This window comes from Ornithodoros turicata, chromosome 2 (assembly GCF_037126465.1).
Source record: "Ornithodoros turicata isolate Travis chromosome 2, ASM3712646v1, whole genome shotgun sequence".
NCBI classification, from domain to species: Eukaryota; Metazoa; Arthropoda; class Arachnida; order Ixodida; family Argasidae; genus Ornithodoros; species Ornithodoros turicata.
The window spans coordinates 129,279,983-129,300,899 of NC_088202.1; the positions used below are offsets into that span (position 1 = coordinate 129,279,983).

The following is a 20,917-nucleotide window of genomic DNA, read 5'->3' on the forward strand; positions in this document are numbered from 1 at the left end:
CTTTTAAATTTAAATGAATTAGTGAAGGTAATTCGTCGTGCTACAGTGAGCTGCGGGGGGGGAGGGTCGTGCAGAGAAACTTGACAGTGTGCCCAGCATTCCCTGCATGGTTCACCCGCATTAAAGCCAGCAACAAAAAGATGCAGACTGGCTTCCTCCTCATTCTCTATTGACATGATGCTCCTTTCTGCGAACAGCGTGGAAACCCAACATAGATCCAGAGGAAGGACGAAAGTGGAGAACAGGTCCACAGCCAATTTCAACCGTGTGAGCTTGAAAAAGATGCACTTTAATCGCAGGAAAATGCCTGGTGTACGAGCTTGTCTTTTGGAAGAAAAAAAAAATCCTCAGAAAAAAAAAAAAAAAATCATGAGATATTTGAGAAATTTCATAGTCCTTTTATGGAACTGCAGGTATTGCATGGTATTAAGAGCCAAAATGGGAAACTGCTGTGACAGATCATGACCAGGTTGATACAGTGGGGTATTCAACCTCAATAGGCTGGTGTATGATTAGAGCCTGAAGTTTTAGGGTTTTACCCGATTCTTCCCCGAATTTGCACCCTGAATTGAAGGTTGCCTCTTTAGGGTGAAACCCGATTTTTACTCGGCAAATTGTTCTCAGTGGGATGTCTGTAGGAATGCACTAACTTACTTGTTTGGCAGAAAAATGCAGTTACATCACCATTTGTACTAAACCGCTACAATTAGTTTGAATAACTGAGCCCGATTTCTCCCCAAATTTAGCGTACTGGAAGTTTTTTCACCCGAATTTGCATGAATTTAGTGCACGTTTATTTACCCGATTTTTACCCCCCGAATTTAGAAAAAAATATTTCCCGAAAACTTAAGGCTCTATGTATGATTTACTATCATGCAGTGTTTGCCTGCACCTCAAAGCACTGATCCACCGTTATCGTGGTTTACTGGTGTGTTAAGTGAACACAATGCACATATTAATAGTGAAAATTTTACTAGGAACGTTCAACAATGCAATGGCCATCTGTACTCTGCAGGTAGCTTGTCCACTACTGACATTTGCATTTTTATTTGAAGATATGAAAATTTGCATAGATGTCAGTAGGTTTCAATGATAGCCTATTCTGTACAGAGTGTAAATGACTGCAATTCAACTGTATAAACCATTCTGATGCCTGTACATTAGCACAGCCAAGCTACACATCTGTTCATGTGCAATTAAGGCTATGCTACACTGGGCCCGAACTATGTATTGTTGAGGCTTACGCGATAAATTTATTTTAAGCGTGACCATTGCTTGTGCAATACTCTAGTCAAATGCTGCTTCAACAAGCAGAACACACTTTTCTCCCTTGAATTATAAAATCACTGACTCAATGCATATTACAAACTGCATTATTCAATGCGTCGATAAAATTAATTTCAGGAGGAAGTGACACTAAGTATATAACCTTAGAAACAAACTTTAAAACTAAAAGTAAAACCTTCTTGCCTTCCTTTTTGAGTAATAATTTGTCTAAGCAAAGATGGACATTTCTTGGTGTCTGCACAGTACATTAGAAATGCTGAAAGTGCAGCACCCAACACTTTCTCTCATTGCTACTTTAGCTACGCAACACTGCATTTTCTTCTATTATCCACAATTATTCTCGCTCAGTGAACTGCACCTTTGCTCTGCTCACTGTTCGTTTCAATTGGTGCAGTCCATAGACTCAGCACGAAACACAAAGTTAAGAAAAAAAAAAAAGCAAGCTACCACATTACGGCTTACCTCCTGCTACAAAAACTTTAACCCAACTTGACTAGAGCTGCCAAAGCATAAAAGGTTAGCACACTAAACTGCATGCATAAAAATAGTCTCATAGAGTAACAGTCCATTCTAAACGCTTAAAAAGTGTCACAGTAAAAGACGTTTTTGGCATTCGTTAGGTGTTACTTGCTCGTGTAGCCTATTCGGGTAACATCCTCATAGCTTTGAAGTGGAGCGGCAAGGAGTCTGGACTGTCGAGAACCAAGTGCTGACAAAAACCAACAAAAAAAGGTGGGACCAGGGACTCACTATTTTTTTGATGTCCGATACATCATATATTGTCTGCCATGGGATGGGTATACTGACCGCAGAGTACTACTGAAGTGCCTTGCTGAGTGCATCTTTGGCACGGTCTTCGAAACTTCCACTTAACTTCAAAGGTATCCGAAAACTAAGCTCGCTTTTGCGTGGAACGCTGCACCAAGAAAGATAAACTCCGGTCAAAAGTCTTCAAAAGAAGCATGTGTCTCCGTATGCTTTCTAGCAGCAAGAACAAAACTGGCCTCTAAGATGAACTCAGGAGATCTACCTTGCATATCCAACTATAGAACCAAAAAGGATGCTGGGTACCGTGGTGTCACAACATTAAGCTAAAAAAACCCAACTAGATGGCAGCATAGGTTTCTCCACTTCACCCTGTCTTTCCAGATGCTGACAATGGTCTATGCAATGCAAAGCTGAGTTCTCTTTGCTGAAATGTCTGAAGGTTGAGCCAGATCTAGATATGGAAGATGAAGCTGTTCTACAAAGTTGCACTGTACATGCATCCGCCAGTTGTAATGTGAGAAGCTGAACAGAGTTCCTAACTACAGTGACTTCACTGCACTTCCTGTGGTCGGAATTTTGGTAAGACTAGTCCAAACTTTGTTTCCATGCCGCTGAAAGTGGCAAGAGCAACACGGAAGCCTCCGATGTGATCGGGATTGACTGGCTTGATCTCTGCTGCCTGTACAGGAACCTTGCCTTGCGAGCCCGTTGGTCTCCTGCAAGAAACATGAAGCATGACCAATCAATGATCAATTTGGTTTGTTGCTTCATTTTTGTGGACATAGTGCTAATTACAGTAAAGACTTTGCATACAGAATTAAAGCCCAGTGATTTGTTACAAGGTGTGTAGGGAAGCAGCACCAAAGAAAGCAAAAATGCATGCAAAGCTACATCTGGTATATCTCCAGCAATCTAGTGAAGGAAGATTGGAGCAAAAAACCTCAGGAGCCTCTGACATTTCAAACAGAGACTGTTCTGCTGGGCAATAGAAAAACAGACTCTTTGGAAACCTTGGCTGCTCCTGACCTGAGGCTATTGCTTCACTACTATGTCTGATAGTGTTTTATAGCTGGGTGGGAACATTGAATATTTTGCAGATGAGATGCCTAAGGTCAAATGTAAATTCATTCTCCACTCTATGGTGGACAGTGGCACACAGTGCTGCAATGTAAGATGGTTATGAGCCTACCAAGCACAAGCCGTAACCACAGATGCTGTTATCCATTACTACGATTCCTTTTCATTATACATGCTCCGTTTATTGCACAGTACAAGATACCAAAATGAAGCCACTGACCTTCCTCCAAAGTCGATGAAGAAAAGCCTCTGCAAGATTTCATAGGTGAGCAATGTGAAGCCAAACTGTGGCGCAGAACGGAACACTCGAGCTGCAGTCAGAAAGTGGTCGGGTTATAGATTGCTCTCCATATGCGAGGTCCATTGTGATGTCAAGTAAATATTGAAGACGTCATTACATACCCGGTCCTCCTTTCCAGAATGCGTTACCACCTTCTTCCTTCCATATTTTTTTGCAGGCATCCATGACACCTGAATAGGTGGTCTGGCCCTTACGTGCGGCGACCTGTAGCCGCGTCTTAATTACATCAGCTGGTGTAACGAGGTAAGCAGCGGGTACGCCTGCAAATGAGTCAGCTTCTGCTTAGATCAATGTCCATCACATGCCATATGGGTATTTCCTGTGCAGTGCATTATGTTGATAGGGCCTGACTTTTTCGGGTTAATATCCGCATCCGCCCGATATTTACCCCCTCCGATGGATGAACCCCTAGGATGAACGAAATCTGTAAAATTCGGGTTTAACCCGAATCTACCCGAAAACATCCGGGTCGCGTGGCACGCTCATAAGCGTGCATTAAAATAAAGTTTGATAACATTGCTAAACATTAGTTCCATGTTAAGACAAATTTTTATTTAAAAAAAAAAAATCACCCAAATACACCCAAATTCCTGACGACAGAATGTGCCATAACGGGATTTAACCCAAATAAACCAGAATTTTCAAATGAAAAATATCACCCGATATTTACCCCCGCGAATTTGGCCAAAAATAAAACCCGAAAAAGTCAGGCCCTAATTATGCAGAGTATACGTAGGGCCTAAACCACCCATTTATGCCCGATATTTACCTCCAGATTCAAATGAGGAAAAACAGGGTTTAACCCGGTATAACCCCGAAAACTGGTGGACCAGGGTAATCTGAACATCTAGACTAACATGAAACTTCGGAAACTGTTTTGTAAATGCATAAATATATGCTCATACAAACTGTCAAAACAGAGACCTTGCTGCCTCTTAGATGCACAGACTAAATACATTGATACTCTGTGTCTACTGGTGGGTCACGTGTATTATATCGAGTAAACCAAAGATTTACGCCTGATCCAACCCGATTCAACCAGAATTAGGTTGAATCAAGTTCAGTTCAACCCGATTACACCCGAATTAGTGAAGCAAAATATAACCCGATACTTACCCCCCCCCCTCGATTTTGCTGGAAAATATAACCAGAAAAAGTCAGGCCCTAAGAATACGTGCTTCGTTACTTGCCTGCAATCACTGCAGAAAGCAGCAAGGAACCAGGACCATTGTGGCCTTCATCGTCAGCAAATTTTAACTTGCAGTGAGCATACGTTGGGAAGTATATGGCGGAGAACGGAATATCTCGAAGGAAGCACGCCCGAGAACCCTAAAACATGCTGTCACTTGTTATCGGGTTCAGGAGCAATAGGCCACATTGTAAGAGCGACACAAGTACGCGAGCATCAGTACATACCAGCCAATAAGCAACGAGGGATAAGTATTATATAAATCTTGCACACGGGTAAAATTATGCGATGTTTCACGCTTACCTTGTACAGCCCAGTGATGCCAAGATCCTTGATTACTGTCCACGCTCTCACTTTCGCCGCGGATGCTATTTCGCCTGCTACTTGAAGTCTGATTTTCACAATCTCTAAAGGGTTTGTAAACATGACTTGCGATGCTCCAGCCTGTCGCATTGTAACAAAAAAAAAAAAGTGAAGCACACAACAATTTTTTTTGTTTAATGCAAAAATTGTGTAGTCCAGAACTGCAAAACCACGTGAAGCTCTACCAATTTGTCGTTGACTACACTACACTACAGCACTGGCAGATGAGGGAGCTACTATTACGGAGCGGAGTGGAGAGCGGAGCGGAGAGCTTTACGGAGAGAGTATTACGGAGCGGAGAGCTACGGAGCGGAGTATATGTGGGGTTAGTTTAAAACCATACCCCACGGTATGGAGTGCATACCCCATTTTCAACCGTCAGAATTTACTTCTTCCATTATCTTATCCTTACTATTAATTTAGTACCTACTATCTATTGCATCTAGTTAGAGTTAGATAGTTAGATATCTAGATAGAGACTAGAATACTACTATTATCTTAGCCTTCAATTTCAAGTTGCAAACTTTACAAACGGCTATACAAGAAATCGTGAGATGACGATGTGTAACTACTTACACATCCTCCAGCAAGAACTTCACCCCATGCTGGTATCTCTCCTTTCTCGTTCGTTAGCTTGTCACGAATAAAGTCATTCATCTGGTGTAATGGAAGAAAATGACACGCTCTAAGATGACACTCTTTGTGGCCGAGATCTTCAATTCTGAGAGGTAAGAACCTACAGTAAGCTTTATGGCTTTTTCGGGGCACACACCAACAAGCTGAGGCAGAAGACCCCGGTAGAGGCCAAAGACTCCCTCGTGTCGGATGACCTTGCTGGCGCAGTCCCAACTGTTGCGATACATAAGCTCACCAATGTATGAACCCGTCCGCTGATTCTGCATTCTTGTCTTCACAAGGTCAATGGGGTACACGACTGTGGCACCAGCCGCTGAAATGTACCAAAAATTCTACCGTCAGAAACAGTGGAGATAAAATGATTAGCAAATGATATGCTGTTCTGCAACGTGTCAAAAGCTTCGGAGGGGGTCACAAAACGGCCATCTACTTGGGGATATGGGACATGATACGGGATATGATATGGGAAACAAGATATGACATGATATGGGAAACGGGATATGGGATATATCTGCTCGAAGATGCTTAGGAGTACACCAATTAGCCTGCAAGCTCTGAAGGTACTTGTGTGGAGGGCTCAATAACGCAAGAGTTTTGTGTCTGCGTTCCCCTAGATGCCCCTTGTTCCCCCAAAAAGGATTTAATCCTTACCTCCTGCAATGGAACCGAGAGTGAAGCGGTAGACACTTTCCAGGATCTGAACACCAAACCCTCGTTCTTCTGGACTCTACAGGAAATAAAGACATGGAATTCAATGTGCAGTGTCCAAGAGTCACATTCCCCCACTCCTCCGCGGTCGCGTAAATGCCAGCAAATGGCACGGTATGAGGATTTGACTGCGAGAATAAGCTGTGGCTTTGCATCAGTCTGTGCGTGTGTCCTTTTCTTTTACGCACTGAATAGCACGTAGGAAAAAAATACAGTCGCCGTCCGATTTTTCGGACTCGGCGGAGATCGCGCAAAAGTCCGAATAATCGAGCAGTCCGGAAAAAAAAAAAAAAAAAACAATTTCGCTTCAAAATAAACTTTACTAAGCACTAGTAGGCTGGAAAAATTTGTCGACGCTTTCCTAACGCGCTTCCAGCTCTGCCTGATAACATCAGCTTCTATTTCCCGAAGCGACATTTCGTCACTGTACACTGACAGAGGCACCGCCGTCATCAAGTCCGCAAGTCGGCTTCACTTAACGCAAGCGTGCTTTAGGTGAAGCTCGCTTTACAGCGCTGTCGCGCGACTCGCGGGCGGACAGCACATGCTGGGCCTTTTGAGTCAAGACGCAAAAGCGTTACGACAGACCTCTTCTACTCAGAGGAATGAAAAATGAACAATCATTGCCTATTCTTTTTTTTTTTTTCCTCAATATGTTAGTTGGTTGATTTCTTTTGCTACGAATTTCGAATGATACCAATATTTTCCTCAACACAAGAGAGAAATTCGCTGGTTGGGCAAACAGAATCCGAAATATCGAGCGACAGGGCTGCACAGCGTCCGAAATTTTGAACGTTCTTATACATCAACTCTATGGGACCCGCGGCCGTTCGAGTTCGGCCGAACGAGTCCGAATAATCGAGCATGTCCGAAAAATCGTGGTCCGAAAAATCGGTCGGTGACTGTATAGGAAAGTTAGCTCTGGCAATGTGTAGTATTAAGACCACGAACGACTGACATGACTGGGCATGACTTTTGTTTGGTGGAGGTGCTGTGCTTGTGCTTGGTTCCGGGCCAAGTAGCGCCTTGCTTTTGACTTTGCCCCTTTATCCCTTTGCGAAGGCAATGCCAAAACACAAACAACACGAGGTCTTGGAGCCACATGATGGAGCGATGTCGCGTAAGTCCTTTTCCGAGTTGTATGCGTGGATATATGCATGTAATTTGCTGTACTTGCACTGTGATCGTATACACAGCAGTCCATTCATAGGAATATGGTGAGGCATCTTATTTCAGACCCCTGGTTTGAGTCCCGCTTCTGCAGTGAAAAAATGTTGCACAAAAACGAAGCGAGGCAAGTGAGGGTACAGTCAAGTTCGCCCACAGTAAGAACATATTCTACGTTAAAAACAGGTGATGTGTGTTGCAATCTACACGATAAAGGATAGTGTTCCAAAGCGGTAACAAACCTGCACTGCTTTTACTTCTGCTATTGGCCTTGATAAAAACCTAGTTGGTCGATATGGTGCAATCCTCTCTAGATCTTCGTAAGTCACCCGCCTGTTGCAAAATCAAAAGACACAAAGTGATGTACATGAGCATCTTCTGACTGCAGTGTGCAAAGGAAGAAGTACATATTGTACAGATGTGCAAAGTGCAGGAGCTATAACTATGCAGGATGTTGAATATTGAAAATTAAGTCACATTTATAGAATGTACATAGATCAATCCGATTCATTTAGTGAATGTAGCCTAATACAGATGTAACGTAGTCAAAATTCTACAAAAGGAGTATGTTACCGATATAGAGTTAACACTGCTATGAAAGCATGCTCGCTATGTTACCTTTCACTCCATGCTCATGATATAACTATATGCTACTGAGTCTCCAATCTAAGTGAGTATTTGAGTGTTCTACAACTAATGAGCTTTTTAATTGAACTAGATAACCTCCCCTGTGACATTCTACAATATAATTAATTAATGGTATAGTATCCATGTGCATTTCATTCTTTCCTGGCATTCCATATAGTGCATCTTAGCAACTGTGCTGCCAGCCACCAGAAAAAAAGTAAAAAGAAATTGGACTCACTGGAATGAGAAGCGTCTAGAAAAGACATGCATGAAATTATACTTAATATATTGTGCTCCTCCTTTTTCATAATCAACATATGCAACAAAATTATGGGCATACATATTTAGATTGCACCTCCATGTAGACAGACTGATCTGCAGTTTATCTTGGGCCAATACATGTCTTCCATAAAATAATTCTCGAGATCCCGAGCGCACACGAAAAAGATTGACAGAACATTTTACACTCTCACTACACTAGCACTTACATATGAGCGTATTGTCTATCAGAAGCCTGCAATTTATTTGATGAAAGTAGTTTAGAAAATGCATGGGCATTTTCTAAACATGGGCAACGTGACCAAGTTTAGTGACAAAATTATGTGTAGTTTAGTTGTTGTATTGCTTGGAAAAGTCACGAGATGTACTGATGTAATTTCACATTATTCTTTACTTAACCAGACCTTAACCTTACTTACACCAAAATAAGTTACAGAAATCAAGCCGGTGGTTTAGTAATGTAAATGGAACAACATAATCCACAAGTTTTTAATAGCAAAATCATGTCTGTTATCTAAGTGTTTAAAATTTGTGGCAGTCTCCCACAAATGAGTCTTCCTTCCGGACACAATGAAATCCTCGCTTTGGGGCAACCTGTACTTTATCTCGAAAACTATTGAGGCTAACAAGTAATAAGAAACAGGTTTCTCAAACTTAAAAGTAACAAGTTATGAAAATTTGTATAATATTACACATTCTTACTTAGTCTTATTGTTACTATTGCTTAATGCACATGAACAGCCTAATTCAGTCACAATAATTCACACCTCTGCGTATAAGTACCTCTGTGCCCTTGATTTCCTTTTGTATCATTTTCATTTTTATTTTCAAGTTATTTTCCAGCATGTGTGTCTGTAAACTGCATCCGTATGGAAACTTCTGCACTATATAATACCCTGTGGCATAGAGTTACATCCACCTTCTGTGTTACAGTTCCATGAAGGATGTGACACGAGGGAAAGTCAAGTGAGAAGTTGTCTCATCACTGCTGTAAGACTATCAACTTAGTTTTGGAAGAGTGCTAATGCATGTAGGAATTCTAAGCTTGCTTCGTACAAGATATTATTTGGACCAACAATTTGGTGGCAGCCAGGCAAAGGCAGCAGCACATCATAGGCATTGAACCTCCATGTAACAAAGCTGTAGAACGACATGGTTTAGTTTACATTATATATTTGCATTCTCATCCGACTCACATGCTGCCCCCTTTGGGTATCCTAATCTGCACTGTGATAAATTCTTAAGGGGCCTATTCTTGTCAGATATCTCTTAATACCATGTCTTATGGATAATTGAAATTGCTACATTCAAACAGTGTTTGATGTTTTTGGCGCAATAACATCAGAGGTCATAATGCGCCAGTACAATGATAAAATCTTATCAAGTGTTGTGTGTGGTCACATATTTAAGTGATATCAGTATTAATGTAAGAAAATATTCAAACAGTGTGGTGTCTCACATAATGTAATAGGGGAAGTCCTGCGAAGCCACATCACTGCTGCCCAATAGGACAACAGAACTTAATAGGACATGGTACTTGAGGAGCAGGACCACGAGAGGCAAGGGAATTAGTTGTACCATAGGTAATGGAAATTGGCGTTAGCATTTGGAAATAAATGCCGCTTTTTTTGCCCCTGAACTACAGGTTTATAGCACTGCTGCCTGTACCTCCAAGATTCAAGGGAATGGTTCACACTGTTATGATACACGAGCTTGCGCACCTATCCTTTATACGTTCTCCTCCAATGTTCTCGAAGCACGGCTCAATTACGTACATCATACCTCGCTCTACAAGGAAATGTAATACACAACGGGAAGCAATTCTAAGGTCCTAGTAAAATAGATTACAAAAGAAAAAAAAATATTTTGCCATTTGTTACATTGAGGTTCAACTGGTGAATTTTTCCTATCCTACACATTATCCACACTGCAGAATCATTAATTCTGAGTAAACACACTACATTCTCAGATCAGGAGATTGCTCAAAGCTTGCTGGAGTGAGTGATTTCTAATCAAGCAAGAAATTACAGACGCTCCCCTTCACAAACATGATAGTACATGGATAGCACATACCAAAAGACGGGAGTAATAAGGAAATGAAGGGCTCTGGGACACAAAGTGACGAGCCACAGCATTACAGACTGAGGTATAGATTCAGAAATGTTCTGAAACACATTCTTGGCACATTGGTACTCTGTAGACTGAATATTACTAGCAAGGATCAAACTTGCAGTTAACCCAAAATTGTTAGTGGGAAGCCTGAAGAGGGTCAGAGCTTGCATGAACAATGACAAAGTTTCATGTTCTCAGGCTAGAGCACTGCACGGGCTCACCCGAAAACCCGTGGGCCGGCCTATCACCGGGCCTACATCGGGCTCGAGCCTGTGTTACCCCTCTGTTAGTTAGCCATGGTAGGATTTTACAGCTTGATACACTGGGCCGGGCTGGGTAGGCTATAAATTTATCCGGCTTGGACCGGGCTTGAGCCGGGCTTGGGCCGATAAACTTAGAATCCTTCGGGCTTGGGCCGGGCTCGGGCCGGGCCTGGGCCTAAAAATGCGGCCCGTGCAGTGCTCTAGCTTAGGCACCTTGAGGCTTGTGTCGTGTTTGTCTGTTTGCTCCAGCCTCAGAACAGTTACTTTCCATCATATTGAGGTACTTCCTCAGTGCTGTCCTCAGTAGTGCTTTCGCAGTGCTCTGCGCAAGAGCGATGATGAGGACAGTATGGCATGCCCAAAGCACTACCGCACCTACTGAGGACACCACCGAGGAATCTCCTCTATGTTTGTGCAAGCGGGCCCGGGTTTTCCTCATATTCGTCCTTGCGTGGCTGTGACTTACCACTTCGTGCACCCAAGACCTCCAAATAATGAGAAAGATTACAAGCAGCTGCACGCATACAAAACTGCAACTTGGAGTGGATCGCGAGTGCCCGATATTGAAATCTGTAAATACTGGAAATTTGTACTTCATTTTTTTTCTTTAGGCATACGACATAAATATACAAGAGATCTGGCAAAGGAACTGATGCGGACAGAGGCAGAATATCCCCTGGAGCCCAAAGCTCCGTTGCTGGTCAGGGGAATGGTTACCTGGGGGAACCTCCTCCATCCGCGGGGAACAATGCCCACAAGTGGCAGATGCGGTCAGCCCACAGGGTTTTCACATCTTTTCTTCGGGAGACACTGCTAGGAGCCTCCGCCTAAACACCGCTGTCTATAAGATAAAACCAAGTGTTTGCGGTACTCGTGCTCCCATGCTCTCCGAATCCCTGCTTCCATAGAATGTGTGGTACCATGCACACAACAAAGGAGTCCCTCGTATACAAGAACTTGTATATGAGAGACTAAATATTTTGTAGGCTTTGCTCGAAGGAGTTGTTATTTTACAAGTACTACATAACGTACACTAGCAAGGCTCGAGTACAGTTAAAACAAGTGTTTCCTCGCAAGAACTAGGAGAAGGTAATAATGAGAATATCATCCATCTTACTTAGACCCTTGTGTCTTAGAGTTTAACATGGTAAAACCCATTTTCCTCCTCGATTTGCATCACCGTCAGGTAAAACCTCAAAAAGCTTGACAACAAACATGCCAAAGTACGTTAGTTCAGCCACAAATATGGGCACTGCAGAACGCTGCATGTTCAGCACAGCCACTTGGCATCTATTGTGATCATCTTAAATGCACTGCAAATGAGAGGCACCTTTTAATTTTCACTCAGATTCTGCTTTTCACCCTATTTTACAGCTTCTGAAACAAAAAACAATTTATGAAATAACCCCCCCCCCCCACACACACACACAATTTTCAAATAACGTAAAACCCGAAAACACAAGGGCCTAATCTCCCTGGAAGTGGTCTAAATTGGATTTTCTCAAAATCCGGAAGTTGACTTGCAAAACATTCCCCTCATTGTGCGCATCAAGTTCATTAATAGTCTGAGATTTTTAAGTCATTAGACAAATATGAGCGAAGTTAAGTGTGTCAAGTGCTTGTTGCATAAATTGTTAACATGGAACCTGTAACGGGCATTTCACAAAGCCTATTGAATATTAATATTGTCCCGCTATATAGCCTGTTGAATATTATCTGCCCAAATGTTGGGTGCTTGAATCTTTCAGGCACTCGTTTCTCTTGTTTTTAAATTTGGCTCTTCCCCGGAGGCCAGAATGGGTTTTCCCGCAATGATTTCCCTATAAAAAGCACACAAAACTTTTGAGCAAACGATAAAAGCATGCAATAGTGCCACAATTACAAGCATAGCACATGTGTTTCCACACCGACTCTCGTTTTATGTAACATGAAGGTTGTGCCATCACATCTCATCCCACCTTAAAAATATAACGCTCGTCACTCATACAGTCAGTCCTGATTATAACGAACCTGCTTCTGGCATGTTGTTACTTATACTGAACTAACAGTTACTAACCATCCAAACCCGCACACTACAAATGTGCCTATGCGAACATTCTTTGTCGCAGCCCAGAGTCACAATGAAGAAAATTCTGGCAGCCATGTCCCAGCAATTTTTTTTTTGCTTTCTTATTAATAAGGCTCCCTTTCAATAACACATGTTCACTGTGTGTGACACTGTGTAGCTAGACCCTCCCCCCCCACCCCCTTTCCCCTCAAGTTTTCTAAGGGTGTGCGAAACCATCCTAGCTGACCCATTCGTGGCACCACTTCTCTTCCCCCAACTGCTTCAGGATACCAGAGCAGACCCCTCCGATACCCCCTAGAGGAAACCACACATCCTGTAACCTTTCCGCCTGCAAACTGAAACTGCACCTTACTTCATGCAAACATGACCTGGCTAGAGCAGACGTAATCGTCATCTGAACCACACCCCTTTTAACAACTTTTGATTGGTTTGACGCGTACGGCTAAGACCCCTGGTCTTCTGCTGCGGCAAATTCAAAATTCCGCGGCACCGACTCGTAAATTCCGCGATTTTCCACGGCAAGCAGTCAGCAACTGCTTGAAATGGGAAACAGTTTATTTTCTTGGATAATGTGGGGACAAAAATATTTTATAAAATTACAGGTTGAAAGCACTGTTGTGGCTCAGCATTACATACATGATATATTGTGTTCTCCTCTGACAAAGACAAAAGTCTGTCACATGCAATCATTTTATACCTGCTGAAAGATCTTTCAGCATCTACAGAGTTTATAGAAACTTCATAGGAAGATTATAGGAAGGAGCTTACAATACATGCCCTGTAGAAGTTACAGGATACCCTTTTTGTTTCAGGGCTGTAGGCATTATTTATGAGTATTTAGAGGCAAACTCCCAGATGTCAAATCAAAATCCCCCACTGCCACCACTAAACCGCACACGGGAGGGACTCAGCCCCCTCCTCAGGCGAAGTATGCACAATAAATTTGGGGCGTTATCTTAAGCTAAACTATTTCACGAAATCTCTTATTTTTAAGAGTGTGCGGATATTAGAGTTCTCGAATTCGGATCAAATATCAATCACTCGAAGTATTGCATACGCGAATCGAATACCCAATATTCAGATTTCCGAAAATCCGACTATTCACCGAATACGAACGAAATCTTCCGAAAGTGGGCTTCACCTGAAGCTTCCCTGCATGAGGTGAAGCCTGCTTTACGAAACTGCCCATACTGCAGGACCAGCATTTGCAGAACCAGCAGGTTGTAGTTTTTTTTTTTGTTTTTTGTTGCTTGCATGTTGTGTCGGTCCAGCTGCCTTGTCAGGCTTCTGCCTTTAGCACCTGGTCCACATTTCTGTAAGACCAGAAATGGAACAATAATAATAATAATAATAATAATAATAGTAAAAAACTACAATCTGTCTGTGCTGGTCCTGCAGCATGGGCAGTTTCGTAAAGCAGGCTTCAACTCGTGCAGGGAAGCTTCAGGTGAAGCCCATGAAGATAAAAACAAAGCGCGAAAAGACACTACGGAAGAGGAGAAGACAGGACAGGCGCTGCTACGCAAGACGTGAAGCCCCCTTTCGGGAGGTTTCGTTCGTATATATATTCGGTGAATAGTCGGATATTCGGAAATCCGAATATTGGGTATTCGATTCGCGGATGAAATACTTCGAGTGAGTGATATTTGATCCGAATTCGAGAACTCGAATATATCCGCACACACCTAAAACTAAGAGATTCCGTGAAATTCCGTGCCAAACGAAGGATTCCGCGATATTTCGCGGAATCGCGGAAAACCCAGGGCCATATGTACGGCATATTTGGTTTTGGTTCAGTCGCTCCTATTTAGGCCAGACTGGCCATTGTGTGAACTGTGTGGACAAGATCAGGGACTCTCGTCTGGGGCTCTCATTGAGCACGCACGTGTCGCCTCTGGGTGTAATGTTTGGTTTGGTGATAAGATAAGGGGGAAATCGCAAGGCAGTAGGGAAAGGGAAATTTGGGGCGTACGCGTATACCTGACCTTGGAGGGAGGGAGGATTGTGTAAGCAATGCGTCTGTTGGATAAGGAAAGGGAATATTTGTATGATTTTTAAGGGTGGCATGTCTGCGCGAATAAACTGAGTGCCCTACTTGTGTTGTCTCGTCCCTCTCGTGGTTTTAGCGCTTTTAGTATCCACACATTTCACAAAATCCTTAAAAATTTTATGCATGGCTATGAACAAAAAAATTTTGCACACCTTCTTAGTTTTGTCATAAGTAAAAAAAAACAAAAAACATGCGCTTTACATTATACGGCCAACATGTTACAAAGATATGAACCAGAGAAAATTGGAGCCCATGTATTTTGAATGCAGAATGCTCTAGGGGCCTGTGTTTTCGGGTTTTATGCTTTTTTTTAAATCGGGGGGGGGGGGGGGGGGGGGTTAAAAATTTGGTTTTATCTCAGGATCCGTAAAACAGGGTAAAATCCGGTGGAAAAGTAAATTTTCTGGTGGAAAATAACAAAAGAGTGCTTCTCGCATTTTAGATTGACATAAGATGCGGAACAACTTTGCGGAATGTCCAATGCTTAGTTTTCTCCAGTGCCCGTTTTTCTCTGGCTTTTTCGGATTTTACCCTAAGTGATGACGATGCAAACCAGGGGGTAAAAACGGGTCTCACTGGGTTTTACCCTAAAACAGAGGGCCCTAGGTATACCGTTGTCGCTAAAGGTTATCTGAAGTCATAGACAAAACAACGAAGCAACAGGCAAGTTGGTGGTTACGATGGTTCATCACTTGTACCCTGAGACTGGGAAAAATCTGACACAACATAACACAAAATCTCACTAGTTGAGATTTGGTGTTGTGCCAATTCCCCAGCACGTTAACACCCGTAACGCTTAACACCCTTAACACCCACCTTACGCCCTAAGCCTGGCAACAGTGGTGTACAGCATTCAGAATACATAAGCTGCAATTTTCTCCGGCTTCTATCTCGTAACATGTTGGCCGTATGATCTGAAGTTTACGTATTTTTTTTTAAACTTCTGACAAAAATATTGCAGCGTGCCAAATGACATTGTTATTCATGCATACGGTTTGTAGTGATTTTTCTGAATCCGTCCGCACACCCTGTATGTTCAGGCTATGCTCATGTTCGTTATTAACCAGACTGACTGTATACCACAAGGAATCGAGGCAATAAGCCAAGTGTCAATGGTTGTATAAGTAGAGAATGCTGTTATATACCATGTACAAATCAACATATGGGCAGTGGAAGCAGAAAAGCAAAACAAGTTAAGTTTCCGAACAATTTCTTTTTCCCAAGAGTTAGAAACCGTACTACGATTAGAATGATGCACTGACCATATTCAGTCTACTCATCAACAAAGCAAAATTCGAGCTCAATACAGGCACTACGGGTCACACAACACAGGAGTAATGGGTTACATGGTTTCAGTAGGCTGGCAGGGAGCTACTATAGATTTTTTCTATCAACATCTTATAGTGATCAAAGTTTCTCACCCAGTAGATTGGTGCAGGAACCCACTAAGATGAAAGAGGATTTCAATCTCTAATGGGGTCACCTGGGACATTTGCTGCGCAGCATACAGAAACTCCTCTGCAAACATTAGTATATGAAACTTATTCAGCACACAGTGTTTCTAAATGTTGTCAGGTGCACGCAAAGTAATCTTTAAATACCTGACGGTGTAGCGTGAAAGCAATACTTACGATCATCGGAACAATGAAGCTATAAACATACAACCAGATGTGCCTGCTATGCCATTTCTGTGCCAAATGCTTAACTTACAGCCGCTGCTACAACTGCATTTCATATCAGGTTCAATGCAGTGTAATCACCTTTAGTCACTTCAATTCCAGTGTTGCCCTTCGTAAAATGGAGGTAAATTTTCTTCACCAGCTCCATGTTGTTGAGCAGAGAATTGAAGGCCATAAAATAGGGAAATGTGACCTGATGTCCGCCCGAAGCTGAGCCTGCCACCTACAAAATACAGCTCGATTGAGGCATCAGTTCACAACCATTCACGTCAATGTGTGTGCATAATATAGAATATGGGGTGAGATGTGTTGAGCAAGATGTGTATATTATTACACTGGCACAGAAAGGCTTGAATATGTACGCTTGAAAAGAAACTTTATGCATTCAATTCATATGCACAGCATTTCGAAGAGTGGTACTCCAATATAAAATATGTGTTACAACGCAAATATTGATAAACTTTATTGTCCTAATGTATGACTAGAGTTCCGTGTTTTCAAGAAATAGGATTAATGGCGGAGGAGACTATGAAGTCCGAAACACAGTCCAGTTGCGATGTAGCATGCACTGGCAAAGTGCAGATTCTGCATGAAAGCCCGTGTGTATAAAATTGTGTGTAAATAAATTTGTTCCCTTCAGAAATGCTTCATTCCCTGTGAGTATCTACTAAGAAATAGGGTTGTTCGACTTCATTATGTCTGACATCATGCCGCGAATATCTCTTCCTGAAATCTGGCATAGATAGGTCATCTTCACTACCTTTAACTTCCTCCCCCCCCCCCCGGAACAGGTGTTGAGCCCTCAACTCAACGGCTGAAAAGGTGGTGAAAGGGTAGACATCATGTGCCCATGAACTCGGTTATTACCCTCAATGGCAAGTCCTGACCTCGCTGCCACTGTGGACTGCCTCATACCCAATACCGTTTTTTTGTACTGTTTCCTTTTCGATACCATTTCATGTCAATACCATTCATGTCCCAGTCCACGTGTGTCCACAATGTACCATCAAATGAGATTTCTTCACAGTACAGTTATACTTACAGCAACAAGGTTCTTTTTGACATCTTCACTAAGCAGGTGTGTTTTAACGGAGATCATGATGTCATTGAAGTCCATAGCTGAGATAACTCCCTTGCGTTTCTTATCATACTGCTTGAAAGCCTGAACAGCATGCTCCTCGTGGAAGTCCTATAATATACGTGAGAAAGGATTTAACGAAGCAACTTTCGTGGTGTCATTGATCCAAAGTCACAACTAGATGTGCTTAATGTAGCTATGTTCTGATATGCTAATGTGTGCTATATGCTAACGTTATTGACAAAATGTAAGGTGAGCAATGGGGTAGATATGACCCCCGTTGGCAAGGAAACACCCCAATCAGCACGACAAAAATAAAGTTGTTGTTGAATAGCCGGGCGAGATGAAAAGGGAGGGCACATGTGCACATGTCCGCTGCCCACAAGCAATCTTAACATGATATTGCAATTTCAAAGGGAGCATTGAATACTACAACACATGAGCATTACTCACATGCAGAAGCTGCGAAAACTCGACGTAGCTGACAGTTCTTTTCTGATCAGCCCCAAAGTGCAATGTCATAAAATCACTCTTGAAATCAAAAGGGATCTTATGATACAGGGTTGTCTGCTTGATAACATCCTCAAATTCATCTGCGAGAGAGAATAAATAATTAATCATTACGCACTATTCTTCTACTTTTGCGCATTACAGTGAATGCAACGAAATTCTTTACCTTGAGTAACAAAACCAGACCCATTCGTGTCGAACAACTGAAAAGCTGCCTTGTACAAAGCGTCGGGTTGGCATAGGGCGCCTTCAAAAGCGTGGAACTCCATGAACGATATGAGTCTACAATGCAGAGTCGGTTAATGTGAGACATAGTTCATATGCCTGTGTCAATATAATTCGGTATTATTGCAAAATATTGCTACGGATGGGCTTGCATAAAATTCTGCGTACATGCCTGAATGCAGAGCGGGACACAGTTCAATAACAAAAATCGTCATACACAATCACCTCGGAGGATTTTAGAAAAAAAAAACCGAGTGGGATATTGCATAACTGCAATTTGCATTCCAACAATATTTAGAAAAATTTCCTTTTTGCGTCTGACAGACATAATGGATGCATTCGAATCCTTTCTAACCGAGCTGGCAGAAACTTTGGAAATGTGCAAAAATAAGACATCTCATTAAAAGTACAGGTGGACCTTACACAAGGTGCCCAAACGTTTGTTAGTATATGTGCAAACACGGGGACATTTGATGTGTACAACTAACGCAGCAGGAGCCAGCATGACTCACCCATCCTTTGATGTATCCAGTATACTCCCCAGTAAATTTACAGCTTGCTTGTTGTACTGCGGTCCTTCGAACAATCCTAAAAATCCTCTCACAAAGTCATCTGGTGTCATGTATCTGTCGCCATCTTTCTCGACACTGGCGTACTGTAAACAATTTTTGCATTGTCATCGTACACCACAGCCCCGTAGTTCGATTAGTGAACCTTTTTACCTTGTCAAATACTTCTTTCAACCTTTCCGTATCAGCTCGCTTGATGTACTGGCTTCCCTACAAAAGCATTAGAAGATCAGTTAATACACAAGCACACAATTTAGAAACTCTGTCACATTTTGGTGGGTGAGACAGCAGTATCACAGCCATATATTACGAGCAAACAAGCACATCACTGTCACTACAGCTTTGCAGAAGATTCTTTACCCATGCACAGTTTTGGAAGCATTTTCACAAGTCCACTGCCATGTCGACTACTTCGCAGACGTTTTTCACGCGTTCACTGGCACCTTAGAGTCTGTCAATTGAAGTTTATGGGGAATGCGAGACATTGCTCGCTATATATATGATGCAAAAAATGTCTTGGAGATATACTTTTAGAAAAATTCCCAGAAAGCCATTTTGAGAAATAGTTATTTGCCACAACACTAAGATGAACAATATTTAATACGGTGCAGCCTTATCAGGGATAACATAGTTCTGAATGGTGTAACCACGTGTGATAAGAAAAACAGTGAGACCTTCGTTTATATTCGTTGAGCGATCAAAAATATCTTAATCTGAGCTTACGTGTAAATGTGTAGTTATGACACTCAAAGTTAAAGTTAAAGTTTAAAACATGCATACACGATCCAAGTGACTCAGAAACATGATGCTCTTCTATAATCGCCAAGCACTTCTATGCTTATCTCGGTTACACAGCACAAATTACACTGTCATGATAACGCGTGGTGCCCCACATTTGCACTCCCTCTTGAGGAAGGAATGTCTCCAAAATGAAATGTGTCAAATTATCTCTCAACTGTGTAACCAAAGTCGATGAATGTGTGTCTATATAGTAAGCACACAAATATTATCTGCACTGTGCACATGAAAAAAAAAAAAAAAATCATTTTAAATTCTAAGTTCAAAAATTTTGAAACACAAAATTAGCTATATGTTCCCACACACAAAAAAATTAGCGCTTAACAGTGGGGTCGCATTTTTGGCATGAGAACAGCTTGCTGTCTTCACGGGAACGTAAAGCTTGGAATGTGCGCGAGTTGCAGATGCGTGGGCAACCGTAGCAAGAAATGGTAACTGATACACGTAACCAAGTGTAATCAAGCACGACATGACGCGTTGGGAAGGACTCTTCTTGCTCGTCTAGCGGCTTTTCGCAGGCTTCGCGGGAGTCAAACAAACATGCACCTTTTATTTCTAATTTGTCTGTGTGGCTTGTGACAGTATGATCGCGCTTTTGACAATGAACATTGTAATTCTGGCAAGGCGGCTGTAATAACAACACTGAATGCGTTGCCACCGCACTCCATTGCGTTCAAAGGCGGGGTGAAAAGGTCGTCTACTAATATATGCCGGAAGCTGCAACCTGTATGTTGACAGCACTCGTTCTTTACAAGCAGCCAACATGCGTGGAGAAGCGGAAAGCGACATATAACTGCTTCATACAAATGCAAAAGAAAACATATGAAACAAAAACACTTCTCTGATTTAAGGCAGGGTTCATACCTCGCAGGATGCACGGGTGAGGAGCAAGCTCAAGAGACCGTATTCCTCCATACGGGCCTGATGTAAAAATGCAGGAAAACGAAAGAAATTCGAAACAAAACGAATGAAGACTTTTAAACAAAGCCTACAGGACTTAATAATGATACTAAGTTTCAAGACAACTGAGCGCTACCTAATACACCTTTGCATACCTTTTCTTCGAGCAAGGTCACTTCAGCATTTTCAGTGGCCATGTTGTGAAAAGGGAAGCGATGTTCTGCAATGAGCTTTGCGATTGGTTGGCTGTGTGGCACATGATT

General features: G+C 42.2%; 1 protein-coding gene across 1 annotated transcript; it reads right to left on the bottom strand.

Moving 5' to 3' along the window:
• Nucleotides 1-955: 955 nt before the first annotated feature.
• LOC135386114 (calcium-binding mitochondrial carrier protein Aralar1-like) lies at nucleotides 956-20,879 on the bottom strand. Its single transcript, XM_064615855.1, has 18 exons — nucleotides 20,810-20,879; nucleotides 20,619-20,675; nucleotides 19,110-19,166; nucleotides 18,900-19,042; nucleotides 18,329-18,444; nucleotides 18,106-18,245; nucleotides 17,617-17,763; nucleotides 16,656-16,797; nucleotides 16,317-16,413; nucleotides 7,739-7,829; nucleotides 6,273-6,348; nucleotides 5,726-5,934; nucleotides 5,562-5,642; nucleotides 4,926-5,066; nucleotides 4,624-4,762; nucleotides 3,535-3,693; nucleotides 3,353-3,443; nucleotides 956-2,771 (listed from the first exon to the last, which is right to left on the bottom strand). The coding sequence occupies exons 1-18, from the start codon at nucleotides 20,849-20,851 to the stop codon at nucleotides 2,606-2,608; spliced, it is 2,094 nt and encodes a 697-aa protein (XP_064471925.1). The 5' UTR covers nucleotides 20,852-20,879; the 3' UTR covers nucleotides 956-2,605.
• Between the last annotated feature and the right edge of the window lie 38 nt (nucleotides 20,880-20,917).

Coding starts and splice junctions, on each gene's coding strand:
- LOC135386114 (XM_064615855.1), bottom strand. CDS start 20,851: ATGGCCACTGAAAATGCTGAAGTGACCTTGCTCGAAGAAAAG. Junction 17,764..18,105: donor AGTTTTCGCAGCTTCTGCAT/GTGAGTAATGCT, acceptor CGTATATTATAG/GACTTCCACGAGGAGCATGC. Junction 6,349..7,738: donor CAGAAGTAAAAGCAGTGCAG/GTTTGTTACCGC, acceptor TATTTCCTGTAG/AGTCCAGAAGAACGAGGGTT.